At 40.2% G+C, this 22,204-nt stretch overlaps 1 protein-coding gene and 1 pseudogene across 1 annotated transcript; both read left to right on the top strand.

The window, feature by feature from the left end:
- Positions 1–9,606: 9,606 nt before the first annotated feature.
- Positions 9,607–15,671, top strand: LOC133925433 (uncharacterized; annotated as a pseudogene).
- A 354-nt stretch (positions 15,672–16,025) lies between these two features.
- Positions 16,026–18,077, top strand: LOC133924060 (large ribosomal subunit protein uL29y-like). The gene is made up of 4 exons (XM_062369431.1): positions 16,026–16,157; positions 16,257–16,392; positions 16,520–16,673; positions 17,869–18,077. The coding sequence occupies exons 1-4, from the start codon at positions 16,154–16,156 to the stop codon at positions 17,941–17,943; spliced, it is 369 nt and encodes a 122-aa protein (XP_062225415.1). The 5' UTR covers positions 16,026–16,153; the 3' UTR covers positions 17,944–18,077.
- The last annotated feature ends 4,127 nt before the right edge of the window (positions 18,078–22,204 follow it).

Genomic DNA, 22,204 nt, shown 5'->3' with positions numbered 1-22,204 from the left:
TGGCAGTGTCGCAAATTCCATACAATTTGTTGTGTAGGCAGGTAAACAATAAAAAAAAAAATCTTTACTTAGGTTATAGTTAGTGTTGAAGTAGCAATACATACATGAAATTCTCTAGAATAGTTTGAAGATGACAAGAGTTGACATGCTTCATGGCAAAGTAAAGAAATGTGTGGAACATAGATATTTTTTCATAGTAGAAAATAAGTAGATTTTAAATAAGGATGAGGAAATTTCTAGAGTTTGGATATTTTGTAAGAAGTGTGTGGAATGTGCGAATGAAAACATTCCAATGATCATGAGCACCTATAAATAGGTGTTCTCCCCTTTACTTGCAAGACCATGGAATAGGAGTTCCAAGAAGAAGTCACAATAAGCCATAGGAGCCATGGCATGGCATACATAGCCACCATGAAGAGTGTCATGCCATAGGATGACATTAGTAGAGTGTAGGAGTAGCCACTAGGAAAAGGGTTGAATCTTTTGTGTTGTATCAATGTGTTAGTAATAAAGTGTTGACTTCCATTGTGTAAGTGTGGTCTCCCCGGTAAGCCACATCTTCTTACTACTAAATTCATACTAAGTTATGATCCATCTGAAGACCGGCTCTGCCACTCAGGATCACAAAGGTTTGGGCTTCATTTGAAGGTTGACTCTGCCACCTGAAAGCTAGCTTCATCTGAAGGTAGGCTCTGCCACCCAGAAGTTAGAAGGCGGCTCTCCAGTCAAAAGGATCCAGTGCACTAAGTAATTAGAAAGTAAAAGGAGATAACTAACTCATGTGAGTTAATGTACCTAGGTCCTTAACTTATTAGGTTTTAGGGCCACCCATTATCCAATAGTAATTCATCACTTTCTACTTCAGTTTGTGTGACTGATTCTATGACCTTGAATTGTTGGTTTAAGAAACTCAAAAACAGTTATATTTTCATGTGTCTCAACTACTAAGAATATATTCGATGAAACTTTGAGTTGACCAATGGCACTAATAATCTAGTATTGAAAATCAAGCTGTTTTCAATCAAACTTAAATGGTATCAGATACTCAACCCTCCTCTCCTACATGGTTCAGCCATGTCATCTATGTTAGGTTGACAATATTTTGCGCTAATATTTGGATGTTTTGTAGCTTTCTTGCCTATTTCTCATTACTTTTTCCTTGTCATGAGAACTTAGAGAGAAATAGAATGATGATATATGACTCCTGAGCTTACTACCCATTTTCTTTGCGGTAATTTCCCTTAAGTTGTCTGTTATCTCCTTTAAGGGTAGGTGGTTGGTACTCCTGGATGTGCACCTGTGATAACTTCTTCGAAGTTGTTGAGTGATGGCAGTGGCAACAATGAATGGGTAAAGAAATTGGAGCACCAATTTAGAACCAGGAATGCAGATAGAAAGCATCCATTCTCAGAGAGTGGCAGACATATGAGATCTACAGGAAAAAGTTTTGCCAGAGATTCTGGAGGCAACTGAGACAACAATGCTGATGAACATGGTAATAAAACAAGTTCTCCTCTGATGCCTTCAAAGTTATTGAGTGATGATAGTGGAAATAGTGAATGTGTAAAGAACTTGGAGCTCCAATTCAGAAATAGGACTGCAGATAGAGAGCGTCCATTCTCAGAGAGTGGCATACAACTTTGATTTGCAGGAAAAGGTGTTGCCAGAGGTTATAAAGGCTATTGGGACTACAATTCTTGTTAGGAATCAAGCACGACATGATCGAACACAAGACGCGATTTTTACGTGGAAAACCCTTGCGGAAAAAAACCATGTGCGCCAATCGGCGATCTTCACTATATCAGGGATGTGTATAATGCAGGGAATTACAATGAGCGTCTTGGCTCTCCTTGCAGCTTACAAGATATATTTATAGGGGTGGACACATACGACTCAAGTCTAATACGGATTGTTCCGGAATATGGGCCGAAGGCATCCCTTATCTGGCCCAACAAGAATTTGGATCACAATCCAACAAACTCCACCTTGAGACGAATTCCATCTTGTAGCAAATAAAGAATCATCAATAAACTCCCTTCAATAATAAATATCACCGACGCCAAAAGTCTCTAGAACTCAAACTGTAACACCAACTAAACTTGAGCATAGCTCAAATTTAGTAGCAGGAACTGGCTTTGTCATCATATCAGCAGGATTATCATGAGTGCTTATCTTGCATATTTTAATATCACCTTGAGCAATGACATCTCGAATATAATGATACCTCACATCAATATGCTTTGTTCTTTCATAAAACATTTGATCCTTTGTAAGGAAAATAGCATTCTGACTATCACAGAATATATTAATGCAAGAATTATCTTCACAAAGTTTAGTGTACAAATCTCTCAACCAAACAGCTTCTTTGCATGCTTCAGAAATAGCCATATATTCAACTTCAGTAGTTGATAAAGCAACAGTAGACTGCAAACATGCTTTCCAACTAACAGCACAATCACTAACGGTGAAAACATAACCTGTGAGATATCCCCTCTTATCCAAATCACCAGCACAATTTGAGTCAACATAACCAACAAGTCAATCTCCTGATTTTTCAAACTGCAAACAAGCACTAGAAGTACCACGCAGATATCTGAAAATCCACTGAGATAATTTAAAATATGCAGCTAATGGAGTACTCACTAGTTTTGTATCATGCATATTGAAATGACGAAAGACCTTCTCAATATAACCTTGCTGACTAAGATATAACTTTCCAGCTTTCCTGTCTCTAATGATCTCCATGCCAAGAATTTTCTTTGCTGCACCTAAATCCTTCATGTCAAATTCATTACTCAACTGTGATTTCAATTTGGTTATTTCTGATTTATCCTTTGCAGCAATCAACATATCATCGACATAGAGAAGCAAATAAATAGCCAAACCATTAACAATATTTAAATAGACACAACTATAATAATTAGAACGCTTAAAACCATTAGAGAGCATAATGGAGTCAAACCTCTTGTACCACTGTCTAGGAGACTGCTTCAAACCATAAAGAGATTTTTTTAATTTACAGACAAAATCTTCTTTTCCAGGAATAACAAAACCTTCAAGTTGATCCATATAAATATCTTCATCTAACTCCCCATGTAAAAATGTAGTTTTAACATCTAATTGCTCAAGTTCATAATCACGCATAGCAACAATACTGAGTAAAGTGCGAATAGAACTATGCTTCACAACAAGGGATAAGACGTCATTATAATCAATACCTGGAATCTGGCTATAACCTTTAGCAACCAACCTTGCTTTATACCTTGCTGCTTCATTAGGAGAAATACCCTCCTTTCTTTTGAAAATCCACTTGCAACGAACAGGCTTCTTCTCTTTTGGCAATTTGACTAAATCCCAAGTACCATTCTTTTCAAGTGACTCCATCTCATCTTGCATTGCAGTCATCCAATTATTGCAATCAGCAGAAGTAATAGCCTCATTGTAATCAGAAGGTTCTGCATTACCTTCAACTTCTTCTGCACAACTCAGAGCATAAGTAGCAATATTACACTCCTCAATTAACCTTTTGGGTGGATTAATTTTCTTTTAGGCCTATCAAGTAGAATAGAATTTTGTGTAAGCTACACAACGGATGAAGAATGTGGAGCACTAGATGAATCATGATCAATAAATAAATTTTCAGCAATAGGTGTATCTTGGACAACGTTATCTGGTGTACTTTTTGCATTAATAAAATGCTCCACCTGCACGCTAGAACTCTGCTGACTCTGAACAGGAGCATTTGGCAACATAGCAGATTCATTAAAGATAATATTCTTGCTAATCACCACCTATTGTGTTGCAGGATTCAATAATTTATAACCTTTAACACCAGATTTATAACCAAGAAAGATGCACTTAACAGCTCTAGGCTCCAATTTACCATTATCAACATGAGCATAAGCAGGACAATCAAAAACTCTCAATTCTGAATAATCAGCTGGAGAACCAGACCATACCTCAATTGGAGTTTTCTTATCAATGGCAATATTGGGTGATCGATTAATAAGATAGCAAGTAGTGGAAACAGCTTCAGCCCAAAAATGCCTATGCATACCTGCATTAGACAACATGCAACGGGCCCTCGAGATGATAGTTCTGTTCATATGTTCAGCTACACTGTTTTGTTGTGGAGTACCAGGAACAGTGTAGTGTCTCACAAAACCTTCAGACTTACAATATGAATCAAATTCATCAGAACAGAATTCCATCCCATTATCAGTGTGAAGCTTCTTTACCTTCTTTTCAGTTTGCCTTTCAACCATAACCTTCCACTCTTTAAATGCTTTAAATGCTTCTGATTTATGCTTCAAAAAATAAGGCTAAACTCTTCTCGAGTAATCATCAATAATAGTTAATATATAACGAGAACCACCTAGTGAAGACCTACGAGATGGTCCCCATAAATCAGAATGCACATAATCAAGAATACCTTCTGTTGTATGAACTGAAGTGTTGAATTTCACCCTCTTATGCTTGCCAAAAATACAATACTCACAAAATTTCAGCTTGCCGATACTATGTCCATCAGAAAGACCTTTCTTACTCAATTCTGCCAAACCAAGTTCACTCATATGTCCAAGACGCATATGTCAAAGATTAGTAGCATCAGATTCTGATAATGAATGTGAACTTACAGTGACATCACCTATGATTGTAGTGCCTCGAAGATGATAGAAATTGGCAGACTTTAAATCACCTTTCATTACAATAAGAGAACCTTTTTTCACATTCAAAATAACATCTCCACCTGACCAATCATACCCTTTATTATCAAAATTACTCAAAGAAATAAGGTTCCTTTTCATACCTAGAACGTGCCTCACATCTGTCAAAGTTCTAACAATGTCATCATGCATCTTTATCATAATTGATCCAATTCCAACAATTGGATGTGGGTTGTCATCATCCATCCTAACAGAACCAGCATCTTGAACAGAATTATAAGTGGTGAATCAATCTCTATATATGCATATATGAAAAGATGCAGCAGAGTCAATAATCTATTCATCACCACTACTAGCACATCCAGCAAAAGCAATAAGAGTCTCTTCATCAGAAATATTATCGGAAGCAGCAACAGATGCTTTAACTTCTTCATTAGATTTACCTTTCCTCTTTTCTTTATTCTTCAACTTGTAACATTCAGATATGTCATGATTATTTTTCTTGCAATACCTGCAGAATTTTTCTTTGCCTCTAGACTTTGAACGACCCTTGTAACCATTCGAACTTTTATCTCTTTGGCTATTATGCGAAGTCTTCTCCTTTGTCCTGCCATGCACAATCAAACCTTCTCCATTAGAAGTAGAGCCATCAGTAGACACTATCTGTTTCATCTTTTCCTTAGCATGTAAGACCTCATAAACTTTTTTCAAAGTTAGTGTATCATGACTGTATAATATGGTATCTCTGAAATTTGCAAAAGAACTAGGTAATGAGCACAAAAGAATAAGACTCAAATCCTCATCATCATATTTTACCTCCATAGACTGTAGGTCAACAACGATCTCCTTAAAGACTGAAAGGTGATTCAACACAGAACCACCCTCCTGTAATTTGTGCGTGAACAACTTCATCTGCAGATGCATTTTACTGGTTAGATCCTTGGACATGCAGATCGATTCTAGCTTTAGCCATAAAGCAGCAATAGTTTTATCCTGCAAAACCTCCTGCAAAATATTGTTTGATAAATGAAGATAAATTTGTGACAAAGCCTTATGATCTTTTCTCTTTTCTTCATCAGACTAAGACTTTTGATCTTTATTCCCAAAATTATTAAGAGCATCATCCAAATCAGTATGTGCAAGAACAGCCCGCATCTTTACTTGTCACAGAGAAAACATTGTATCACGATCTAGCAGTGAAATATCATACTTCAAAGAAGCCATGAAGAAGAATAATCAGCAACAAAATAGCCTGTGTGCACCAAGCAATAAACTGCAGAAGTCCTGGTACACTTCATGTACGCGCAGCAATAAAACCAGAAGCCAATCTCTGGTATGATTCTTGTGTGCACCTGGCAAATTTGAATTTTTTTTTCTTCACCTGAGATGTCACGGTGTTCTCGGGATTTGATCCTTTTTACCTCTGATTCGATGGGTGAATGACTTGCTTTTTTTTTTCCGGTGGACTTGCCTTTTCTCTAGTGGACAGGCGGGTCACTGTGAATCGGAGCTCGGGACTTGTGTCGGCCTGCAGCGGGGAAGCGTGTGGATCGGCGAAAGACCGGCAGCAGCGATCAGGAGACCGGTCGACTGAACGAAGAGAAAAACTCGACGGCGAATAGATCTATTTTTTTTATGCTCGAGCTGTGTTTGATCTGGCTCTGGTACCACTTATTAGGAATTAAACACGATAGGATCGAACACGAGACACAATTTTTACGTGAAAAAACCCTTGCGGAAAAAAACCATGGGCGTCAATCGACGATCTTCACTATATCAAGGATGTGTACAATGCAGGAGATTACAATGAACGTCTTGGCTCTCTTTGCAGCTTACAAGATATATTTATAGGGGTGGACACATACGACTCGAGTCTAATACGGACTGTTCCGAAATATGGGCTGAAGACGTCCCTTATCTGATCCAACAAGAATTTGGATCATAATCCAACAATTCTGATGAACAATGTAATAAAGAAAATTCTCCTCTGATGACTTCAAAGTTTTTCAGGGATACTGGTAGGAAGAATGATTTGTTCGTAACTACACACTAGCTCGTGCCAGGCTGCATTACCTCTGCAGCTGTTTTGATGGAGAATTCCATGGTCGCGATCTAGATGCTGAAGCAAAAAGGGAATTCAGAAGTAATAAACACAAGAAAAAGTGAGGTTGCTGATTTAGGAGGTCAATGCACATGGTGATCTAGTACTTGGTTGGCCAAATGTGGGACATCCTTGGAAGACAAGATCCAGTGTCAAAATTTGATATGTAAAACATAATTGCCACTGAATTGAGGGCATGGGCCAAAAAGTTTGGGGATGTCTGGGATTGGAACCTTATTTATTGTCCCCTACCGATCTGATCGAGGATGATGTTAACTGTGATATTTTTCTTTGAGCGCATTGGGTAAATGTTGGTGTGCTTAAGTGCTGTTGTGATGGATATGAATTTATGTGGAGTATTCTAAGTATACCTTTGTAACCTCCACTTCTTTTCTTTGTTTTGTTGCAGATACACTTTGTGGGATTTTTTGGATACCAAATAGCGGGTTACAGATAAATTCCAGGAAACTGCTGTAGAGTATGTAGATATGCAAAATGTCATAACTGGCCTATACCGTACAAGTATTAGGGATACCACTTACAGTGGTTGAGCTGCAAATCTGCAATGCCTGTTTTACAGGATGATTAAGAGTTTGTATGTTGGAGGAGCAAATATGTCTCATGATTGTGTTCAAATTTTGATTCATGGTCATGGTGTATAGATTGGCGGAAACTGTGCCTATGATTCTGTTGAACTTTTGATGCATGGTCTGGTAGGACAGGTTGACAACCATTGGACATTTCACTGTTATACCTGTAGTTATTATCCAGTGGTAAATGTTGAAGCGGTAACTTGCAACAAGTGATACGTAGAGAAAAGATTATTATTTCATAAGAGCATGGACTATGTTCTAAGCACACGTCTTACTTCTTGACCTGGCAAATGTTGTGGCTTTCGGGAAAAGCAGCCACTGCACACTCGGTTAGATCAGTGTGAAAAAAGTTGATGCACAGCTGCTGGATAGCAAATATGTGTACATCTTGACTCTTGAGAGCCAAGCTTGCTAACAAAGTGAACATTGCTGGATAGCAAAGAATGGGTTTTGTGTCATTAAAACTGCTTCATGAGCCAAGTTATGTGATGCAAATGTAACGTAGTCTGGTTTGACATGTGGAAGATCCATGATTCTGATGCTATAATTCACATAATTTGTACGTGTTTTCTCATTATGTTGTTCAGGTCTCACAGAGAAGTGCAAAAGGTATGTAATCTGTTTCTACTACAGGAGAAGAAGTTGGCCCTTTGGTTATGATGAATTAATGATATTATGTCACTACTGAAAGACCTTATAACAATTGTTTGTGTTTATGTTTTCTGCGTATGCTGGAGTTTGAAAAAGAGCAGATCTATAGTCCCTGACACACTAGGCTGCAGGGCCATCGCCGGACTCAGAATTGCATGCTGCCAAGCCTTGCCTTTTAATCTCAGAAAGCAAGTAGCATGTGAATGAATACCGATACAGGTCCTTGATGCTTCTTGCTATGTATGTTTTGTCAGCCATTCTATCCTCTTTGCTTGGATATGTAGCTGTTGGAATATAATGCACTTTTATGTTTAATTTAATCCATAAATAATTCATAAGCAGAAACTGATAAACTGATATGATTATATTATCATAGCATAATCTAGACATGTGTATGAAAGCACAACAAATGACTAGATCTACTATACTCGAAATTAGAAATCGCAGGAAATAAAATACGAGTAACATAATTTTTATGTACTCGTCCTGCGCTATTGAGGTTGTTGAAGATGCTGGTTGCACCGTATTGATGGCATGATCGATCCTGCTAACGATGCGCTAAAATTGTTGACGATGACAGCAGGCAGCGCCCAAGCGACCAGGAAGACGAGCTGTGGTGAAGAACTTGAGCAGTCGCGCAGAGCGCTTCTCAAAAACCTTATTCGCCCTCTCCCAGTTCAAGATCTCAAGAGCGAGGGTTTCGGAGACCTTCTCTCCCGGTTGCCGGTGCACGCCTGTCGGAAGATGAATTCCACAAGCGGGGATCCGGAGGGACCCCCTTTGAGATTCGGCCGGGGGATGATTCTGAATCTACCTCGTACGCGAAATGAATGGGAGTAAATGAGATGCAGATGGAAGGGATGATCGGATGCTAGTGGAAATAAATGCTCAGGAGATTTTAGACAGGTTCGGGCCGTACGGAGCGTAATACGCTTTTCCTGTGCGTATGCTATAAATACTCTGGAAATGCCTCTCTGAGAATCTCTTGTGTTACAAAGATTTTTGTCTAAGTCTAGAGCTTCGTGCTTCTTGTTCTTCGTCAACTTGTCTCGGTCCTGAAGAAGCCGTTGTCTTCTATGTGGTCTGTAGTGAGCTCCATCTCCTTTCTCCGGGGAGCCCGCCCCCTTTTATACCCCGTCGGAGAGGTTAGCATGCCCAGAAAAGATGACGTGAGTTTCAAGTCGTCATAAATGGAAAGCAACCATCATGGGCTGCAGTTTGTTATTACGGGGGGTTGAAAGCGTGCCCCCGTCCGGTCCTATAGTCATCATCCCGCTTTTTAGCGGGTGTGAGGAGGGCCCACCGGGCAGCCACCGAGTAATCCCGCGTGCCCGCCCGGTCAGAGCGAGCCTGACACAGCAGAGCGGCAGGCGATATGCCTCGAGCCCTGCGACGTTATCCCGAGGCGCGCCGGATGACGCGCGATGGGACCCGCCGTATTAAATATCCCCACGCCTCCCTGCCAGGCAGTGGCAAGGACTGACAGCAGGCGTGGGGGGAGTGGTTGGAAGTGACAGGCTATGCTCCCTCTTAAATGCGGCATCGGGCCTCTCACAATTGACACCTCACCGCTGAGCCCTTGTGGGGACCACCGATGAAGGACTTCTCAGGTTCTCGGGAAACTGTGAGTGCTCGGGGACTACTGTTCATAGCCCCGAGCACTCTCTCCCGGATATGCCCTTTCTTGGTTCTCGGGGAACTCGGGTACTCGGGGACCACTGTTCATGGCCCTGACGCCCTCTCCCGGAACTGTGTCTGCTTGGGTTATTAGAATTAATTTTTGTAATGAATACTAAAATTGTAGAAAATTTTTGTGTAGATAATTTTAATGTGCGTTTGTTGTGTTTCCTATTATAGAAAAATAGATATGAAAATAACAAGTGACCTGACTACAATAGATACTTCCTCTCTAAGGATAAATGTGTTTTTTTATGAGTAAAATAGATAACATTGACGAACAAATAAAAATTAGAAATAGTGACAATTAAAAAAGATCATTTCATAAAATAGTAAATAAGAAATTACCTTACCTTACCTTCTAATAGTAAATAAGAAATTCTCTCTTGTTTTTAGGTTAAAGTTTGACCTCTCGAACTGCAGGGGAGATGCCTCATGGGCAGATGGGCCTCATCAGATCAACGGGCCGAGTCACGTAAGCAGGCTGAGAGCCGAAACGATCACCCGAGCCGTGCTCCGTCCCGAGTTTTTTTTTTAATTTTTATATTTTTCAATATAAATATTTATTTAAATATACTAATAAAAAAATTATAAAATTAGACGGCTACCGCCCTTATAGGACAGTTAGACCTTTACCGTATCCTGAGAAGGCGGTAAGCAGCCCCGTTCATACCACAGTCCCTTACCACTCTCCTATTAGGCGGGTAGGCCTTACAGCCCCGTGAAACAGCGGTTAGCTCCCGTGCATAAACAGTAACCTGTAGGAATAGTTCTCGATGACTTCAATTTCCAATCCATCTTCTCTATTCAAACAATGATCTTCTGTTGCTCCAAAAATTCTAGAATGTTTTGTACATGTTTCATATTATACGTGGAACCTATTTTAATTGAATTCACCTAAAAAGACTGTGTAGAATTTAAATTAAAAATCTCTAAAAGATTTCTTTTATAACTTCTAACAATTGTTAGGGTCTCAAATAAATTTTTAAAAAACTAGAAAAAATCACTAATATTCTTCTTATATGATGTGATAATTTCTAAAATTATTTCCAATCAGAAGTTATATAGTGAAAAAGTAAGTTCCTTTATAATGCTAGATTTTTCACCATAAATAAAAAATACATATAAATATAGCATTACAAAGGAACTGAGTTTTTCACCGTATAACCTAGGGCTAGAAATAATTTTAGAAATTATCACATCATATAAGAATAATATTAGTAAATGTTTTCAAATTTTTAGAAATTTATTTGAGACCCTAACAATTATTAGAAGTTATAAAAGTAGTCTTTTTTGGAGAATTTTAATTTAAATTCTACACATTTTTTTAATTCAATTAAAATAAGTTGCACATAGATTATAAAATATGTACAAAAGTTATAGGATTTTTTGAGTAACAGAAGAATACTATTTTGAATACAGAAGATGAGAGGGGAAATTGAAGCCATCGAGTAAGGTCTAACCACCACATAAAAGAGTGGTAGGCGTTTATTTTCATAAATTTTTTCATATGAATATATTTAAATAAATATTTATGTTAGAAAATATAAAAATAAAAAAATCCCACGGTCCCCGCAGGGCACGACCACCGCCATCCTAAAGACGGCTGCTTCCACCGATGAGGTAGCCGGCGCAAGGACGCCGGAAGTAACCACGCCGTTCTCTGGCAATTGGAGGGAGCGGATCATCATCCCCGCCGCCGCCGCCGGTGAGCCATGCCTCATACCCATCCTCGCTTACATTTCTTGGAGCGAAGAACACGCCGCGTTCCTGATCCGTCTGGCCCTGTCATTTTGGTTGCTGTGTAGGCGTGGTTGGAGCCACATTCGGGCTGCTATCGCAGCACCGGTAGGGTTTTACTTACCGTTTTTGAAACGGTAACCACTCCCGAGCGGTAACCGAAAATGCACGGTTATCGTGATAATTCGGCTGAAATTCGCATAAAATTCATTTGCTAAAATTTGAAATTTGGACAAAAAAAAATACCAGATTCTTCGTTCGGTAACCGGTCGACGAGCGATTTTCTTGAATTTTTTGTATTATCGGTAATTGCTCAGTTTTGTCGGTAACCGCTCGGTTTTCTCGATTTATCGAGCGGTTTTCTCGATTTTCAGTGAAGTTAAAAAAAACCTAAAAATTAGCTCAATCTTATAAAATCAATAACTAATTCATATGAGCTTCAAATCAAGTTAAACAAATTTTTTTGGTTTATTTGTAACATGGTTTACATGATAAAAGTATTTATACTCATAAAAAAGTTGAAAATTTTCTGTGAGAAAATGTATTTTTTAAACCAAGTTAAATGCATAGTTTACTCTTTGCTAATCCAAAAATCATGAAACTAATTTTTTTAGTCTTCTTACATGATGCTATGCCTTTTAAAAATACATGAACTCATGAATTTGTTATTGTAACATGCAGGATTGTGTAAATGTGTTGTGGGTAGATTAATTCATAACTGACCCATCACACCTCCAAAATTAGTGAAACCACTTTTATTAGTTTATTTATACTATTCTTTATGTAGGAAAAATAATGGTAGACATGAAAAAAATTAATTACAATATTGTTTCTTAATATATTCATTTTATGCTTGTGAACTTTGTAAAAATTATGGAGAAATTAATAAAACTCTAAATGAAGTGCAATTAATTTTAAAGATCTCTTAAGATACTTCGTACACAAGAAAAATATGTGTTTGTGTGTTAACATTTTCCTTAACATGAGTTAATAACTGAGCCGCACACTTCAACTTTTTTTTTCAAACTTCCTACCTACAGAATATGATGCAAATGACATTATTTTTGAAAATAAATTCACATAAGGTTTTAGAATTGTCTCTAGTTTATTTTAGGATTTGTTTTGAATTTTTTTGATTTCTTTTTTCAAATTTTTTGAATTCAAATTCGGTTACCGTTCGGTTTCTGAAACCAGACCGGAGCGGTAAGCTAAGTAACCGCGAATTTTGACTGATTATCGTTGATAAATTAAACCCTGGGCAACGGATGCGCCTCCGCGCCGCCACCACCTACGCCGCTAACATCGCCATCGTCGTCGGTTGCTACGGAGGTGAGGTCTCTGGTCCGGGGGCGTCAGATTTGTGTGTTGCAAAGTTTGCAACTTTGAGATGAACTGAATTTCTTTGTTTCGTTGGTTCTGGTGTGAATAAAGCTAAGTTTGTTACTGTAAATTAGGCTTTACACTTCGATTGCGGGTGTTCGGAGTAGAATTTCTTCACTAGTTTCATGATTTCTGGTGTGGGAGGGGAGAACCGGAGAAGTTTTGCTCTTGTACTTTACCAATGTTTTTAGATAAGTTGTGGCAGCTAAGGTTAGACTGAATCAATCAGCTTCTACGGGACATTTACAGCGCCTGCTGGCTGCTGGATGTTAGTTATTGACTTATTGGCACTTTGGCAGAACTTGACTAGTGAAAGTTACGAAGGCTGGTGTTCTTTTGCTCGAATGACAGAAAAATCGGGGAAATTGCTGGGGACTTGTTAAACGTAAAAGGTAGTTATAGTTTTTTATGTTCTATGTAATAGTTTTCAGTTTGCTTTTCATAGCTTTACCGGGTTATGTTTTATGTATGGTTTGGTATGCTATGTTCAAGCTTATCACACCCGCCAACGATAATACGATATATAAATTTCCTTGACATTTGGACATTGGCATATTTATATTACACGGTTTCATGTGTTACCACTTTTAGCTCAATTTCTGAAATGTTTGTTAGCTTCCGTGAGGTGATCTATATAATAGAGTATTGTACAGTACTACAGATGTATTGTTGCCAACCAAGTGTATGTATTAGATACGACGTGTTTCAATAAAACACATCATTTTCTTGTCATCCAGGGGCACGTGAACTCGCAAGAGATGCTCGAGCATCAACACCTGATGGCACCATGAATTCTGTTGTTGGTGGACTAGCAAGTGGAGCTGTTCATGGTCGAATACAAGGTTGGTTACTAAATTGAACGCCATCCTTCGTACTTGAATGTTGGCCAGTCCAAGTTTTGCAGTGAGAAGCATTTAGAGTATTGCTCAGATCACTTTTGAATTTTGGTTCAAAACCACTCATCATTTTTTTGAAGTTTGTTAGGGGAGTGGCACAAACTTTACAGGCTAATTATGAGATCAGTACCTAGATATTTGGAGCTTATTTTACTTGCTGCATACAAGCAGTCTAGCAGATAAAAGCAATGTATAGTGCTGGCTAAAATCCAGTTAAAAGTTTGATTATGATGAGGTTTATTCATTCAGGTGGAGTTAAATAGTATTTAAAACCTAAAACTCTGCATACTTAAGCCAAAACATACTATAAGCACTGGAATGTCTAGTCTAAGGAAGCTCTTCTTTTTCATTTAAAAAAAATAGACACTAGTTAGTAGATATGCTCATATTTAGCATCATGGGCAATAATAGGAACAAGTTTATATTAGTTGATGATGTGCCCTTCATTCTCACTGACTACTTGTACGCACAGGTAGGGTGCATGTGTACTGGGGTAGGGTTATTATTACTAAATTTGAGTGTCTTCAAATCTTCAACTAGATGCAAAATTGATTAGTATCTGTTTTGGCGCCTAGCTCTTGGACCTCCATTAATATCGTGTGGTTTCAGAAACAACAGCCAGCACTAAGCACTAGTCCCAATAAGTTTCAATGATTTCATATGGAAATTTCTGAACCAAAGCTTTCACATTGCAACTTAAAAACCGTGACGTAGCAAGTTGACAGCACATACTGCATGCAATTTACAGTGAATTTCGAGATTTAAACTTGATTTCACATGTTTAAGATTTCAGATTGATCAAAATCTTGCTGAGATCTAATGTAATTAAACTACTAGAGATATCTTTGTACGGTTTCCTAAGGATGGACTTCGAGACCAATCAGTGGTATTTCTTGGGTTCTGATCCAGTGTGACAATAATGTATGAGAATAATGCTGTAGCGGCACATTTTCACTCCTCAATGCCGATCTGCTTACTTTAAATTAGTTACTAGTTAGCATCTTTGTTCTAAACTTGCCAAAACTTAATTAGTTGACTTTTTAGCAATCAGCTGAATTCAAGCGTTGTTGCACATTTTCAACTGTTTGTATTCTGTGAGTCGAAGCAATGCAATTGAATCTGCAGTTATGTTTGGGTATTTAGTTTATGCTAGTCTCTTTCTGTGTCAAATGATTGGAGTTTGGAGCCCTATCCAAACTTGCCGGAATGTTTTTACGTGATTATACATCCGAGCACTTAATAGAAGTTTCTGTGTGTCTTGAGTGTCAGATTCTTCTATGTTCTTCTAGAGAAACGGGAACTGTGTTCTCTTAAATTACTGATAGAGAATTACATTGGCCCATTCGTATCTCATCGTTTTTTTTCTTTTATGTGATCCCTCTTCATTTATCAACATGAACTACTAAAAATGATGTTTGTTATGTACACTCTATTGACTGCTTGTGACCACAGGTGGACACTTTGGAACAGTGAAATATGTGGTCACCATCGCAGCTGCCGGTAGCGCATTGGACTACGCTGCAGTGAAGCTGGCCCTCAATGGGATGCCTTGAAAGAACAATTCTCCGGAAATAAAGACTGGTATACTCTCTCAGAATTGTCTCCTATCCAAGTGTTGGATGAAGAAACCTTGGCGAAGAAACGAGCTCGAGATGAGAAATTGTTTGCCCAGCTTGCATTCGGCAAACTTAACAAGGAGGAACCGTAGCTACCTCCATTTTGGAGAACTGCATATTGATATAGATATGATGACCGTTTATTTTATCGACGTACTATATCTGCTCAAACAATAGTGTTGAAAATTTTAGATTTTGTACTTACCTTTTCTGTTCTTTGTGGAATGTTCATGGAAGAGGTCAAGAGGAGACCTTAGTGATGTGCTCCAGGTTTTAACGGCCAAAAACATCTGTACCAGTGTTTGTACTTTGTAATACTGTTTGCACTTCTTTTGGAAATAAAATGTTTGGACCTGGAATTAGAATATGCCGTATTTCAATTTTTTCTTTAAATTCATCAGTATAGTGTCAATGATTTTTCTTCCATCCTTGGGTCTTTGAATCTATTGTTATTCATCTTTGCAATCAGGGATAGATAATCAAATGAGTTCGAAATGACTGAAAAATTGAAAACGCATCAGAACAGAGACATGTGAAGAATCAGCCATTAATGAACGGAATTTATTTTTTTAGGTGATTAAGACATTTAACCAGCAATGTAATGGTCCTCAAACCACTGCCCAAAAGGCCATAAGAGAATTTAGAATTATTTATCAAGCCTATTGGGCCCGGCCTAAAAGCCCATAACAGGTCTAGGGTTTCCTCAATCCCCGGGAGTTTTAGCGCGCACACATATATAAGCCGCCCGCAGCCGCCTGCGCCTCTTCTTAGCCCTCGTTTTCGCCGCCTCATCAGCCGCCGCCGCCGCTGCAACCCCAGCTCGCCGATCGCCATGGGTAAGCATCGAAAGAAATTCCTCGTCACCGTCGCCTCCAGTAGCGTAACCGTTCCTGAATGCCTCCGGATCTCACCCTGTTTTGTTTGGACGATGGCAGCCCGGATCAAGGTGCACGAGCTGCGGGGTAAGAGCAAGGCGGAGCTGCAGGCGCAGCTCAAGGAACTCAAGGCGGAGCTCTCCCTCCTCCGCGTCGCCAAGGTCACCGGCGGCGCCCCCAACAAGCTCTCCAAGATGTGATTTGCTTGCTCCACTCCCCCCCCCCCCCCGCCCTCGCTTCTAAACTGTGTATCTTGTTCTCCATCTCCCTGCGCTCGCGGCGGACTGAAACCGAGGTGTGGATCCGTGGCTTCTTCTTTGCAGCAAGGTGGTGCGCACCTCCGTCGCGCGCGTGCTCACCGTGATCTCGCAGAAGCAGAAGGCGGCACTGCGGGAGGCGTACAAGAACAAGCTGCTTCCGCTCGACCTCCGCCCCAAGAAGACCCGCGCCATCCGCAGGCGCCTCACCAAGCACCAGGTATGTACGCCATGCTCTTCTCTCCCTTCCTACAACGCCTACACGTATTGTGTTGTTACCTTGTTGAAACTTACGATTTGACGGAGGTTTTAATGTTGTGTGGTAACCCTAGTTATTAATGTTAGATGTGTTCAGTGAAATTGATGTGCGTCATGTAAATGTGGGTCAAATGTACTTGTCCAAAATGCCATTTTTATGTATTAGTAGAAAAGATGGGTATACTTCAAAAATTGTTATGGATGGTTGCAGTGTCATTTAAGATGTATGTGTGGCTTATTCAATAGTTGTTTGCAAGTGATTTGTTTAATTCGTTTCTTCTGCTGTTTTCTAATTGGCTTGTGACCTCGCTGACTTTATTGTTTGGAAAGTGATTCTGTGTTTGGGTTCAACTTGGCGTAGTGTCAGTGTGTTGTGTGTTTAATTGCCAGTGAAATTGCTAGGTGGCTTGAGTATTTACTTCGTTTGACTGAATGCAATATTAAGCAGTCTATATTGTTCAGCTCCAATCCAAAGGCAGAAATGAATAGAGATGTTTGGTGGCACAAGCGAGGAGAAAACACCATTGATTTAATTAGTACTACTCCTACAAGAATATTGGATTCATAAATGGCTTGAGGTTTTGAGTGAGCTGGAGAAAATAGTACTGGTTGAATTAGTAGTACTCCTACAAGAACATAATATTCACAAATGGCCTGATGGTTTGAGTGAGCTGTGGTTCTTGTCTAATGTCTTTGGGGTGTTCAAATCTGTTCCTAGTGAATAAATACAAACTTGAGGACAGCTTTTTTCTTCCGGTTTTTGTAATTGGATATAGTCAAAGTAGGTCTTAGTTGTATTGTGTGGGTTGCATGTCATGGTATGTCTTCTTGCTACTTGTTTGTTGTATACGTCTTGCTGTGTTTATGATTCTTTTGGCCACTGTAAGAAACATCTTGAGAAGCCATCCAAAAGTTACTGTTAGTAAATGCTAGTCACCACAGCTATTTTAGGTCTTCGATTATTCTTTGGGCTTTACATATCCGTGCTAGTTTTCTAGACGTTGTTCAGTGCACCACTTAACTACTTGGTTGCTTAGACATTAGGTCCTGTTTTCCTTTGAGATGAAATCCTCACCTATGTATCTGCATTCTTCACTAACTGCAGTAGTCTATTCTTCACTAACTGTTTGTTGACTTGCGTTGTTTTCATTGCACAGCTCTCCTTGAAGACTGAGAGGGAGAAGAAGCGTGAGAAGTATTTCCCCATGAGGAAGTATGCTATCAAGGCCTAGATTAGCACAAACATGTTTTACCCCTGTCAAGTTTTGCCCAGAAGTTCCTTAAATTTGATGAATGAACATCTATTGTCACCTAAGTACCATGTAGCTGATCAACTGCATTAAAATGTGTACTTTTTGCTTGTTGAGCAATTTTTCCTGTGGAGGCGGGGATCCTTACGGGGTAGGGACGGGGACAGTTTTTCCTCATGGGGGGGGGGGGGCAGTTCAAGTCGGAGCAGGGCATTTGATAGTTTTTTCTCGCCGGGCTCCAGGGCAGTACTCAGTTGCAGGTGCAGGGCACCAGCGACCATGAGTTCGCCTACGGACTCATCCCGCAGATCTTCGCGTACGCCGTCAACTTCCACATCCAGAAGTTCCTGCAGGCGCAGAGCACCAGCGCCTACATCCTGGCTGCCAGCTTCGCGCTCCACCTACTGCTGCGCCACCCCCTCCAATCCATGTTCTAGCTTTGTGTGTTGGTTGAATGTCTTGAAGGAGGTCCTGTGCTGCGCCTGCCCCTCTTAGCAGGTGAATCTTCCCTTCCTCATATCTGAAGTGTTTGTTTTTCTGTACCAGTGAACTCTGCTCCACAAGCTTAGAAGAACACCTGGACCAAGCCGGCTCATATCCCCATCTCGTCACTCATCATGGGCAGCAGTGCAATTTCTTTAATTTCTCCTCCTGAATTCACACGCAAAATGTGCAGCAGGACACATCTGAGAGTGACGCTATTGCTCGCCTTCTGCTTGTCGCGGCTGCATACGTTCCCGTTCTCCTGTCACCTGTATCACCCACGGGCCTGACGGGGCGGGGATGGGGCCGATTTTCAGGGTTGGGCCGGGGTGGGGCTCGGATTTCAGGGCTTGGGGCGGGGACAGGGGCCAGCCTCTAGCCCCGTCACGTTGCCATTCCTAGTTGAAATGCGCTGGCAATGTAAGTTGAGATTTCACTTCATCCTCAGAATGCTGGGTAGAACCAATGGGAACGTGTGGCCTGCTGATTGTTAATCTGCTGTGGAGGACATGTTTTGCTGGAGTCTTGATTTCTGAAATGTAGTCACTAGTCTATGAATGTTCAATTTCTGACGGTCTTTGATATTTTTTTCTCTCGGCAAAAATCTAAAATTAGACAATATACATGAGCATATTTGCCGAAATAGACAACATGTTATTATATTTACAAATTTAACATCTGTATTCGATGCATCATTTACCCAAAATGAATTTTTGGTACACCATACGTCGAAAAACTATATTTGGCACACTATGCCGAATACAGCACTGTAACCAGTATTCGACACACGATGCGCCGAATACGGGCTACAGTGTCGTATTTGGCATACGGTGTATCAAATATGGTCGTGTGCCGAATTAGTGACCGCACGGCAGGCAAAGACCATATCCGGCATACTATGTGCCGAATACGGCACTGTAGCTCGTATTTGGCACACAATGTGCTGATTACGGTTGATATTTAGCACACGGTGTGCTAAATATGGGCTACAGTGCCGTATTCGATACACGGTGTGCTGAATATGATCGGGCCCGCGGTTTTTCGGCGTACGGTGTACCGAAATTATATTTTCGGTAAATAATGTGCCGAAAACGAATGCTAAAATTGTAAATACGATATCATGTTGTTTATTTCATCAAATACGCTCATGTATATTTTTTAATTTTAGGTTTTTGCCTTTACTCTCACCACTTGAACGAAAAGATAACTAGCAAACCTACTGAACCTTAAAGGGATGTAGAATAACTTTTATAGTTCCTATTGCAACAATGTGCGAGAAACAAGAACAATACCACACTGGATTTCTAAATGCTTTAAGATGGAGCGGGAGGACCGGCGCCGTGGCTGTCTTCCTCATCTTGTTCTTGTTACCGCAACGCTTTGACATGGTGTGATGGTGGGCGCCGACGGCCGGGACGAATCGAATCAGTCGATCGACGTACGAAGCAAAGGACTAGGCGTTCCAGATCCAACACGCAATATGATCAAACGAATTGTATCTGAACCGGATTATGGTCAAACCAGAAAAGTATCCAAGTTCTTTGAAGAAAAATATACTTGTACGAACTTTGTACGGATTAAATAGCTATCCAATTTGGATCGGGTGCATAAATGTCGTCCGGTGTTTTAAGTACGAGACCACCTTTCACCCGTCAACTTAGACTTTTTGACATGTCCTTGTGCATGCCGTATAAGTCTCTCCTATGTGATCCTACATCGATCATGTATATCTAAAAAACAAATGTCATTTCCCGTTTGATTCCAAGCAAGGGTAAAAAAAAATGCCAAGTGGCGGTGGAAAAAGTCTCAAAATGATAAAGTTTTTTGTGAGGCTCATGTCTCATTTTGGAACATCAGTTCGGTGCGTGTCATTTGGAAAGTTGCTGTCCGGTATAGTGGAAAAAAAAATTAATTAACCCTCGAAATCAGAACAATCCGTACGTGATCAATCCCAGCCGTGCTTTTTTCTCTCGAATGGCCTAGCTAGCTGCTACTCCGACCTATCACTCCGGCTCCGTGTCGCAGTCCAGGCCAGGATGGCGAGGCGCCGCCGAGGCAAGACGAAGGCCATGGCGCCCGGGCAAAAGACAAGAGGAGGAAGGCCGGTCCTCCCACTGCCGGAGGAGCTCGTCGATGAAGTGTTCCTGCGGCTGCCCTGGACTACAGCATAGATCTGACACGGATAGGTAAGGGATTATGTTGGCCTTGGTCATACTTACGAATACCATGCAAATGGCAGGCATCTATATGACCCGGGCACCGGGGAATCACGAACTGTGGCCAACAGCAGCTACGGCATGGCAGAAACACATGCGTATCCAGCTTTACCAGGAAAGCCCTGTGCACATAGCCGGCATGGAATACGGCAACACAGACGACATCAAGTATGATCTATCTGAAAACACTTAGGAATCCTATGTGGTATTATTCACGTTTTTTTTTTTTTGTTAGGGACTCTTTACTCTGCATCACTCCGTAGAAAAAGGAACTAAATAAGAGAATTTTGGAGTTGTTGGTTGTAGTGCCCTACTCAAAGTCTAGGTTCTGAATTACTTTTTCCTGTCTTGCGATGTCATGGTGCCCATGAGTTGCTTCTCATTTCTTCATTTCCCTTGCTTCGTGTGTGTCTAGGTTCTGAACTAGAAAGTAGGGCACGGTGTTGCCGCGCTTCGCTTGGATGTTCTCGTCTGATGTAACACCCTACTTTACAACCAAGCCTATTTATTTAAAAAAAAAGAGAAAATTTTGGCAGTATTTCCTCTATAGAGAGGTATAACTGACCAAAAGAGAAATCTCAGGCAGACAGAATCAGATATAACCAGCATATATAGAGTTCGCCACGACGCTACCAGCGTCGTACCACAACATAAACAAAAGCAAATGACAGACCATCAGACACACCATTTGTATACACCAGTTGAGCTATCGACATCGTGATAAGTTAGTGTGTGCAACTACCGAGATCCATCCCCAAAATGCACGTCAACATCTAAACATACCTCTGAAAAAAACACGGGTGAGATTCGAAAATCTCAGCAAGTGAAAGTTACTTTAACAAAAAGTTATTTAGCCACAGTTGAATGTGCTAACAATTCTAAATAGAAACTAGTAATTAAACAGACCGCCAACACTAGGAGAAACAGTTATGACTAAGCAAGTCCAACGATAACATTAAACATTTTAACATTCGGTTGGTATAAGCCTTCAGAGCCGCATATATATCTATATACACGCTAACTAAAGGAAATAAGATTTGATATGAATAATTCATTGAATTTCACAAGAATACATAACCATGCACATGACAAGCTCTTCTCACCCTTACCCCTCCTCGGGTAACGTAAGGGTGTGCACCGTACCCCTCCTCGGGTGACATACGGTACTGTACCGATACGGTCGCGGCCAGAAGACGACGATAAACTTCCAATGCATGAGATGTATATGTATGACGTGCTTCAAGCATAACCAACATAACTTCCGGAATATGCTTGAGACTTCAAAAAAAAACATTGCATACAACACTAATGCACAACTGCAGAATGGCATATCGTGCCTACTGCACTTCATAAATCAATCATCGAGTAAACTTCTGGAAACGTAAACAACATAGTACTCAGCTCAGAATCAGTCATTCAGATTAGATGAATGCACTGCAATTAAAGAATGTAGGCAACCCAATATTAGATTAAAACATAGTCATACAATACATTCACTTGCCTTTACCGACGATGAAGAAAATTCGATCAAGAACGTCCGGAAA

This window comes from Phragmites australis, chromosome 7 (assembly GCF_958298935.1).
Source record: "Phragmites australis chromosome 7, lpPhrAust1.1, whole genome shotgun sequence".
NCBI classification, from domain to species: Eukaryota; Viridiplantae; Streptophyta; class Magnoliopsida; order Poales; family Poaceae; genus Phragmites; species Phragmites australis.
This window is presented reverse-complemented; position numbering and strand designations above follow the sequence as displayed.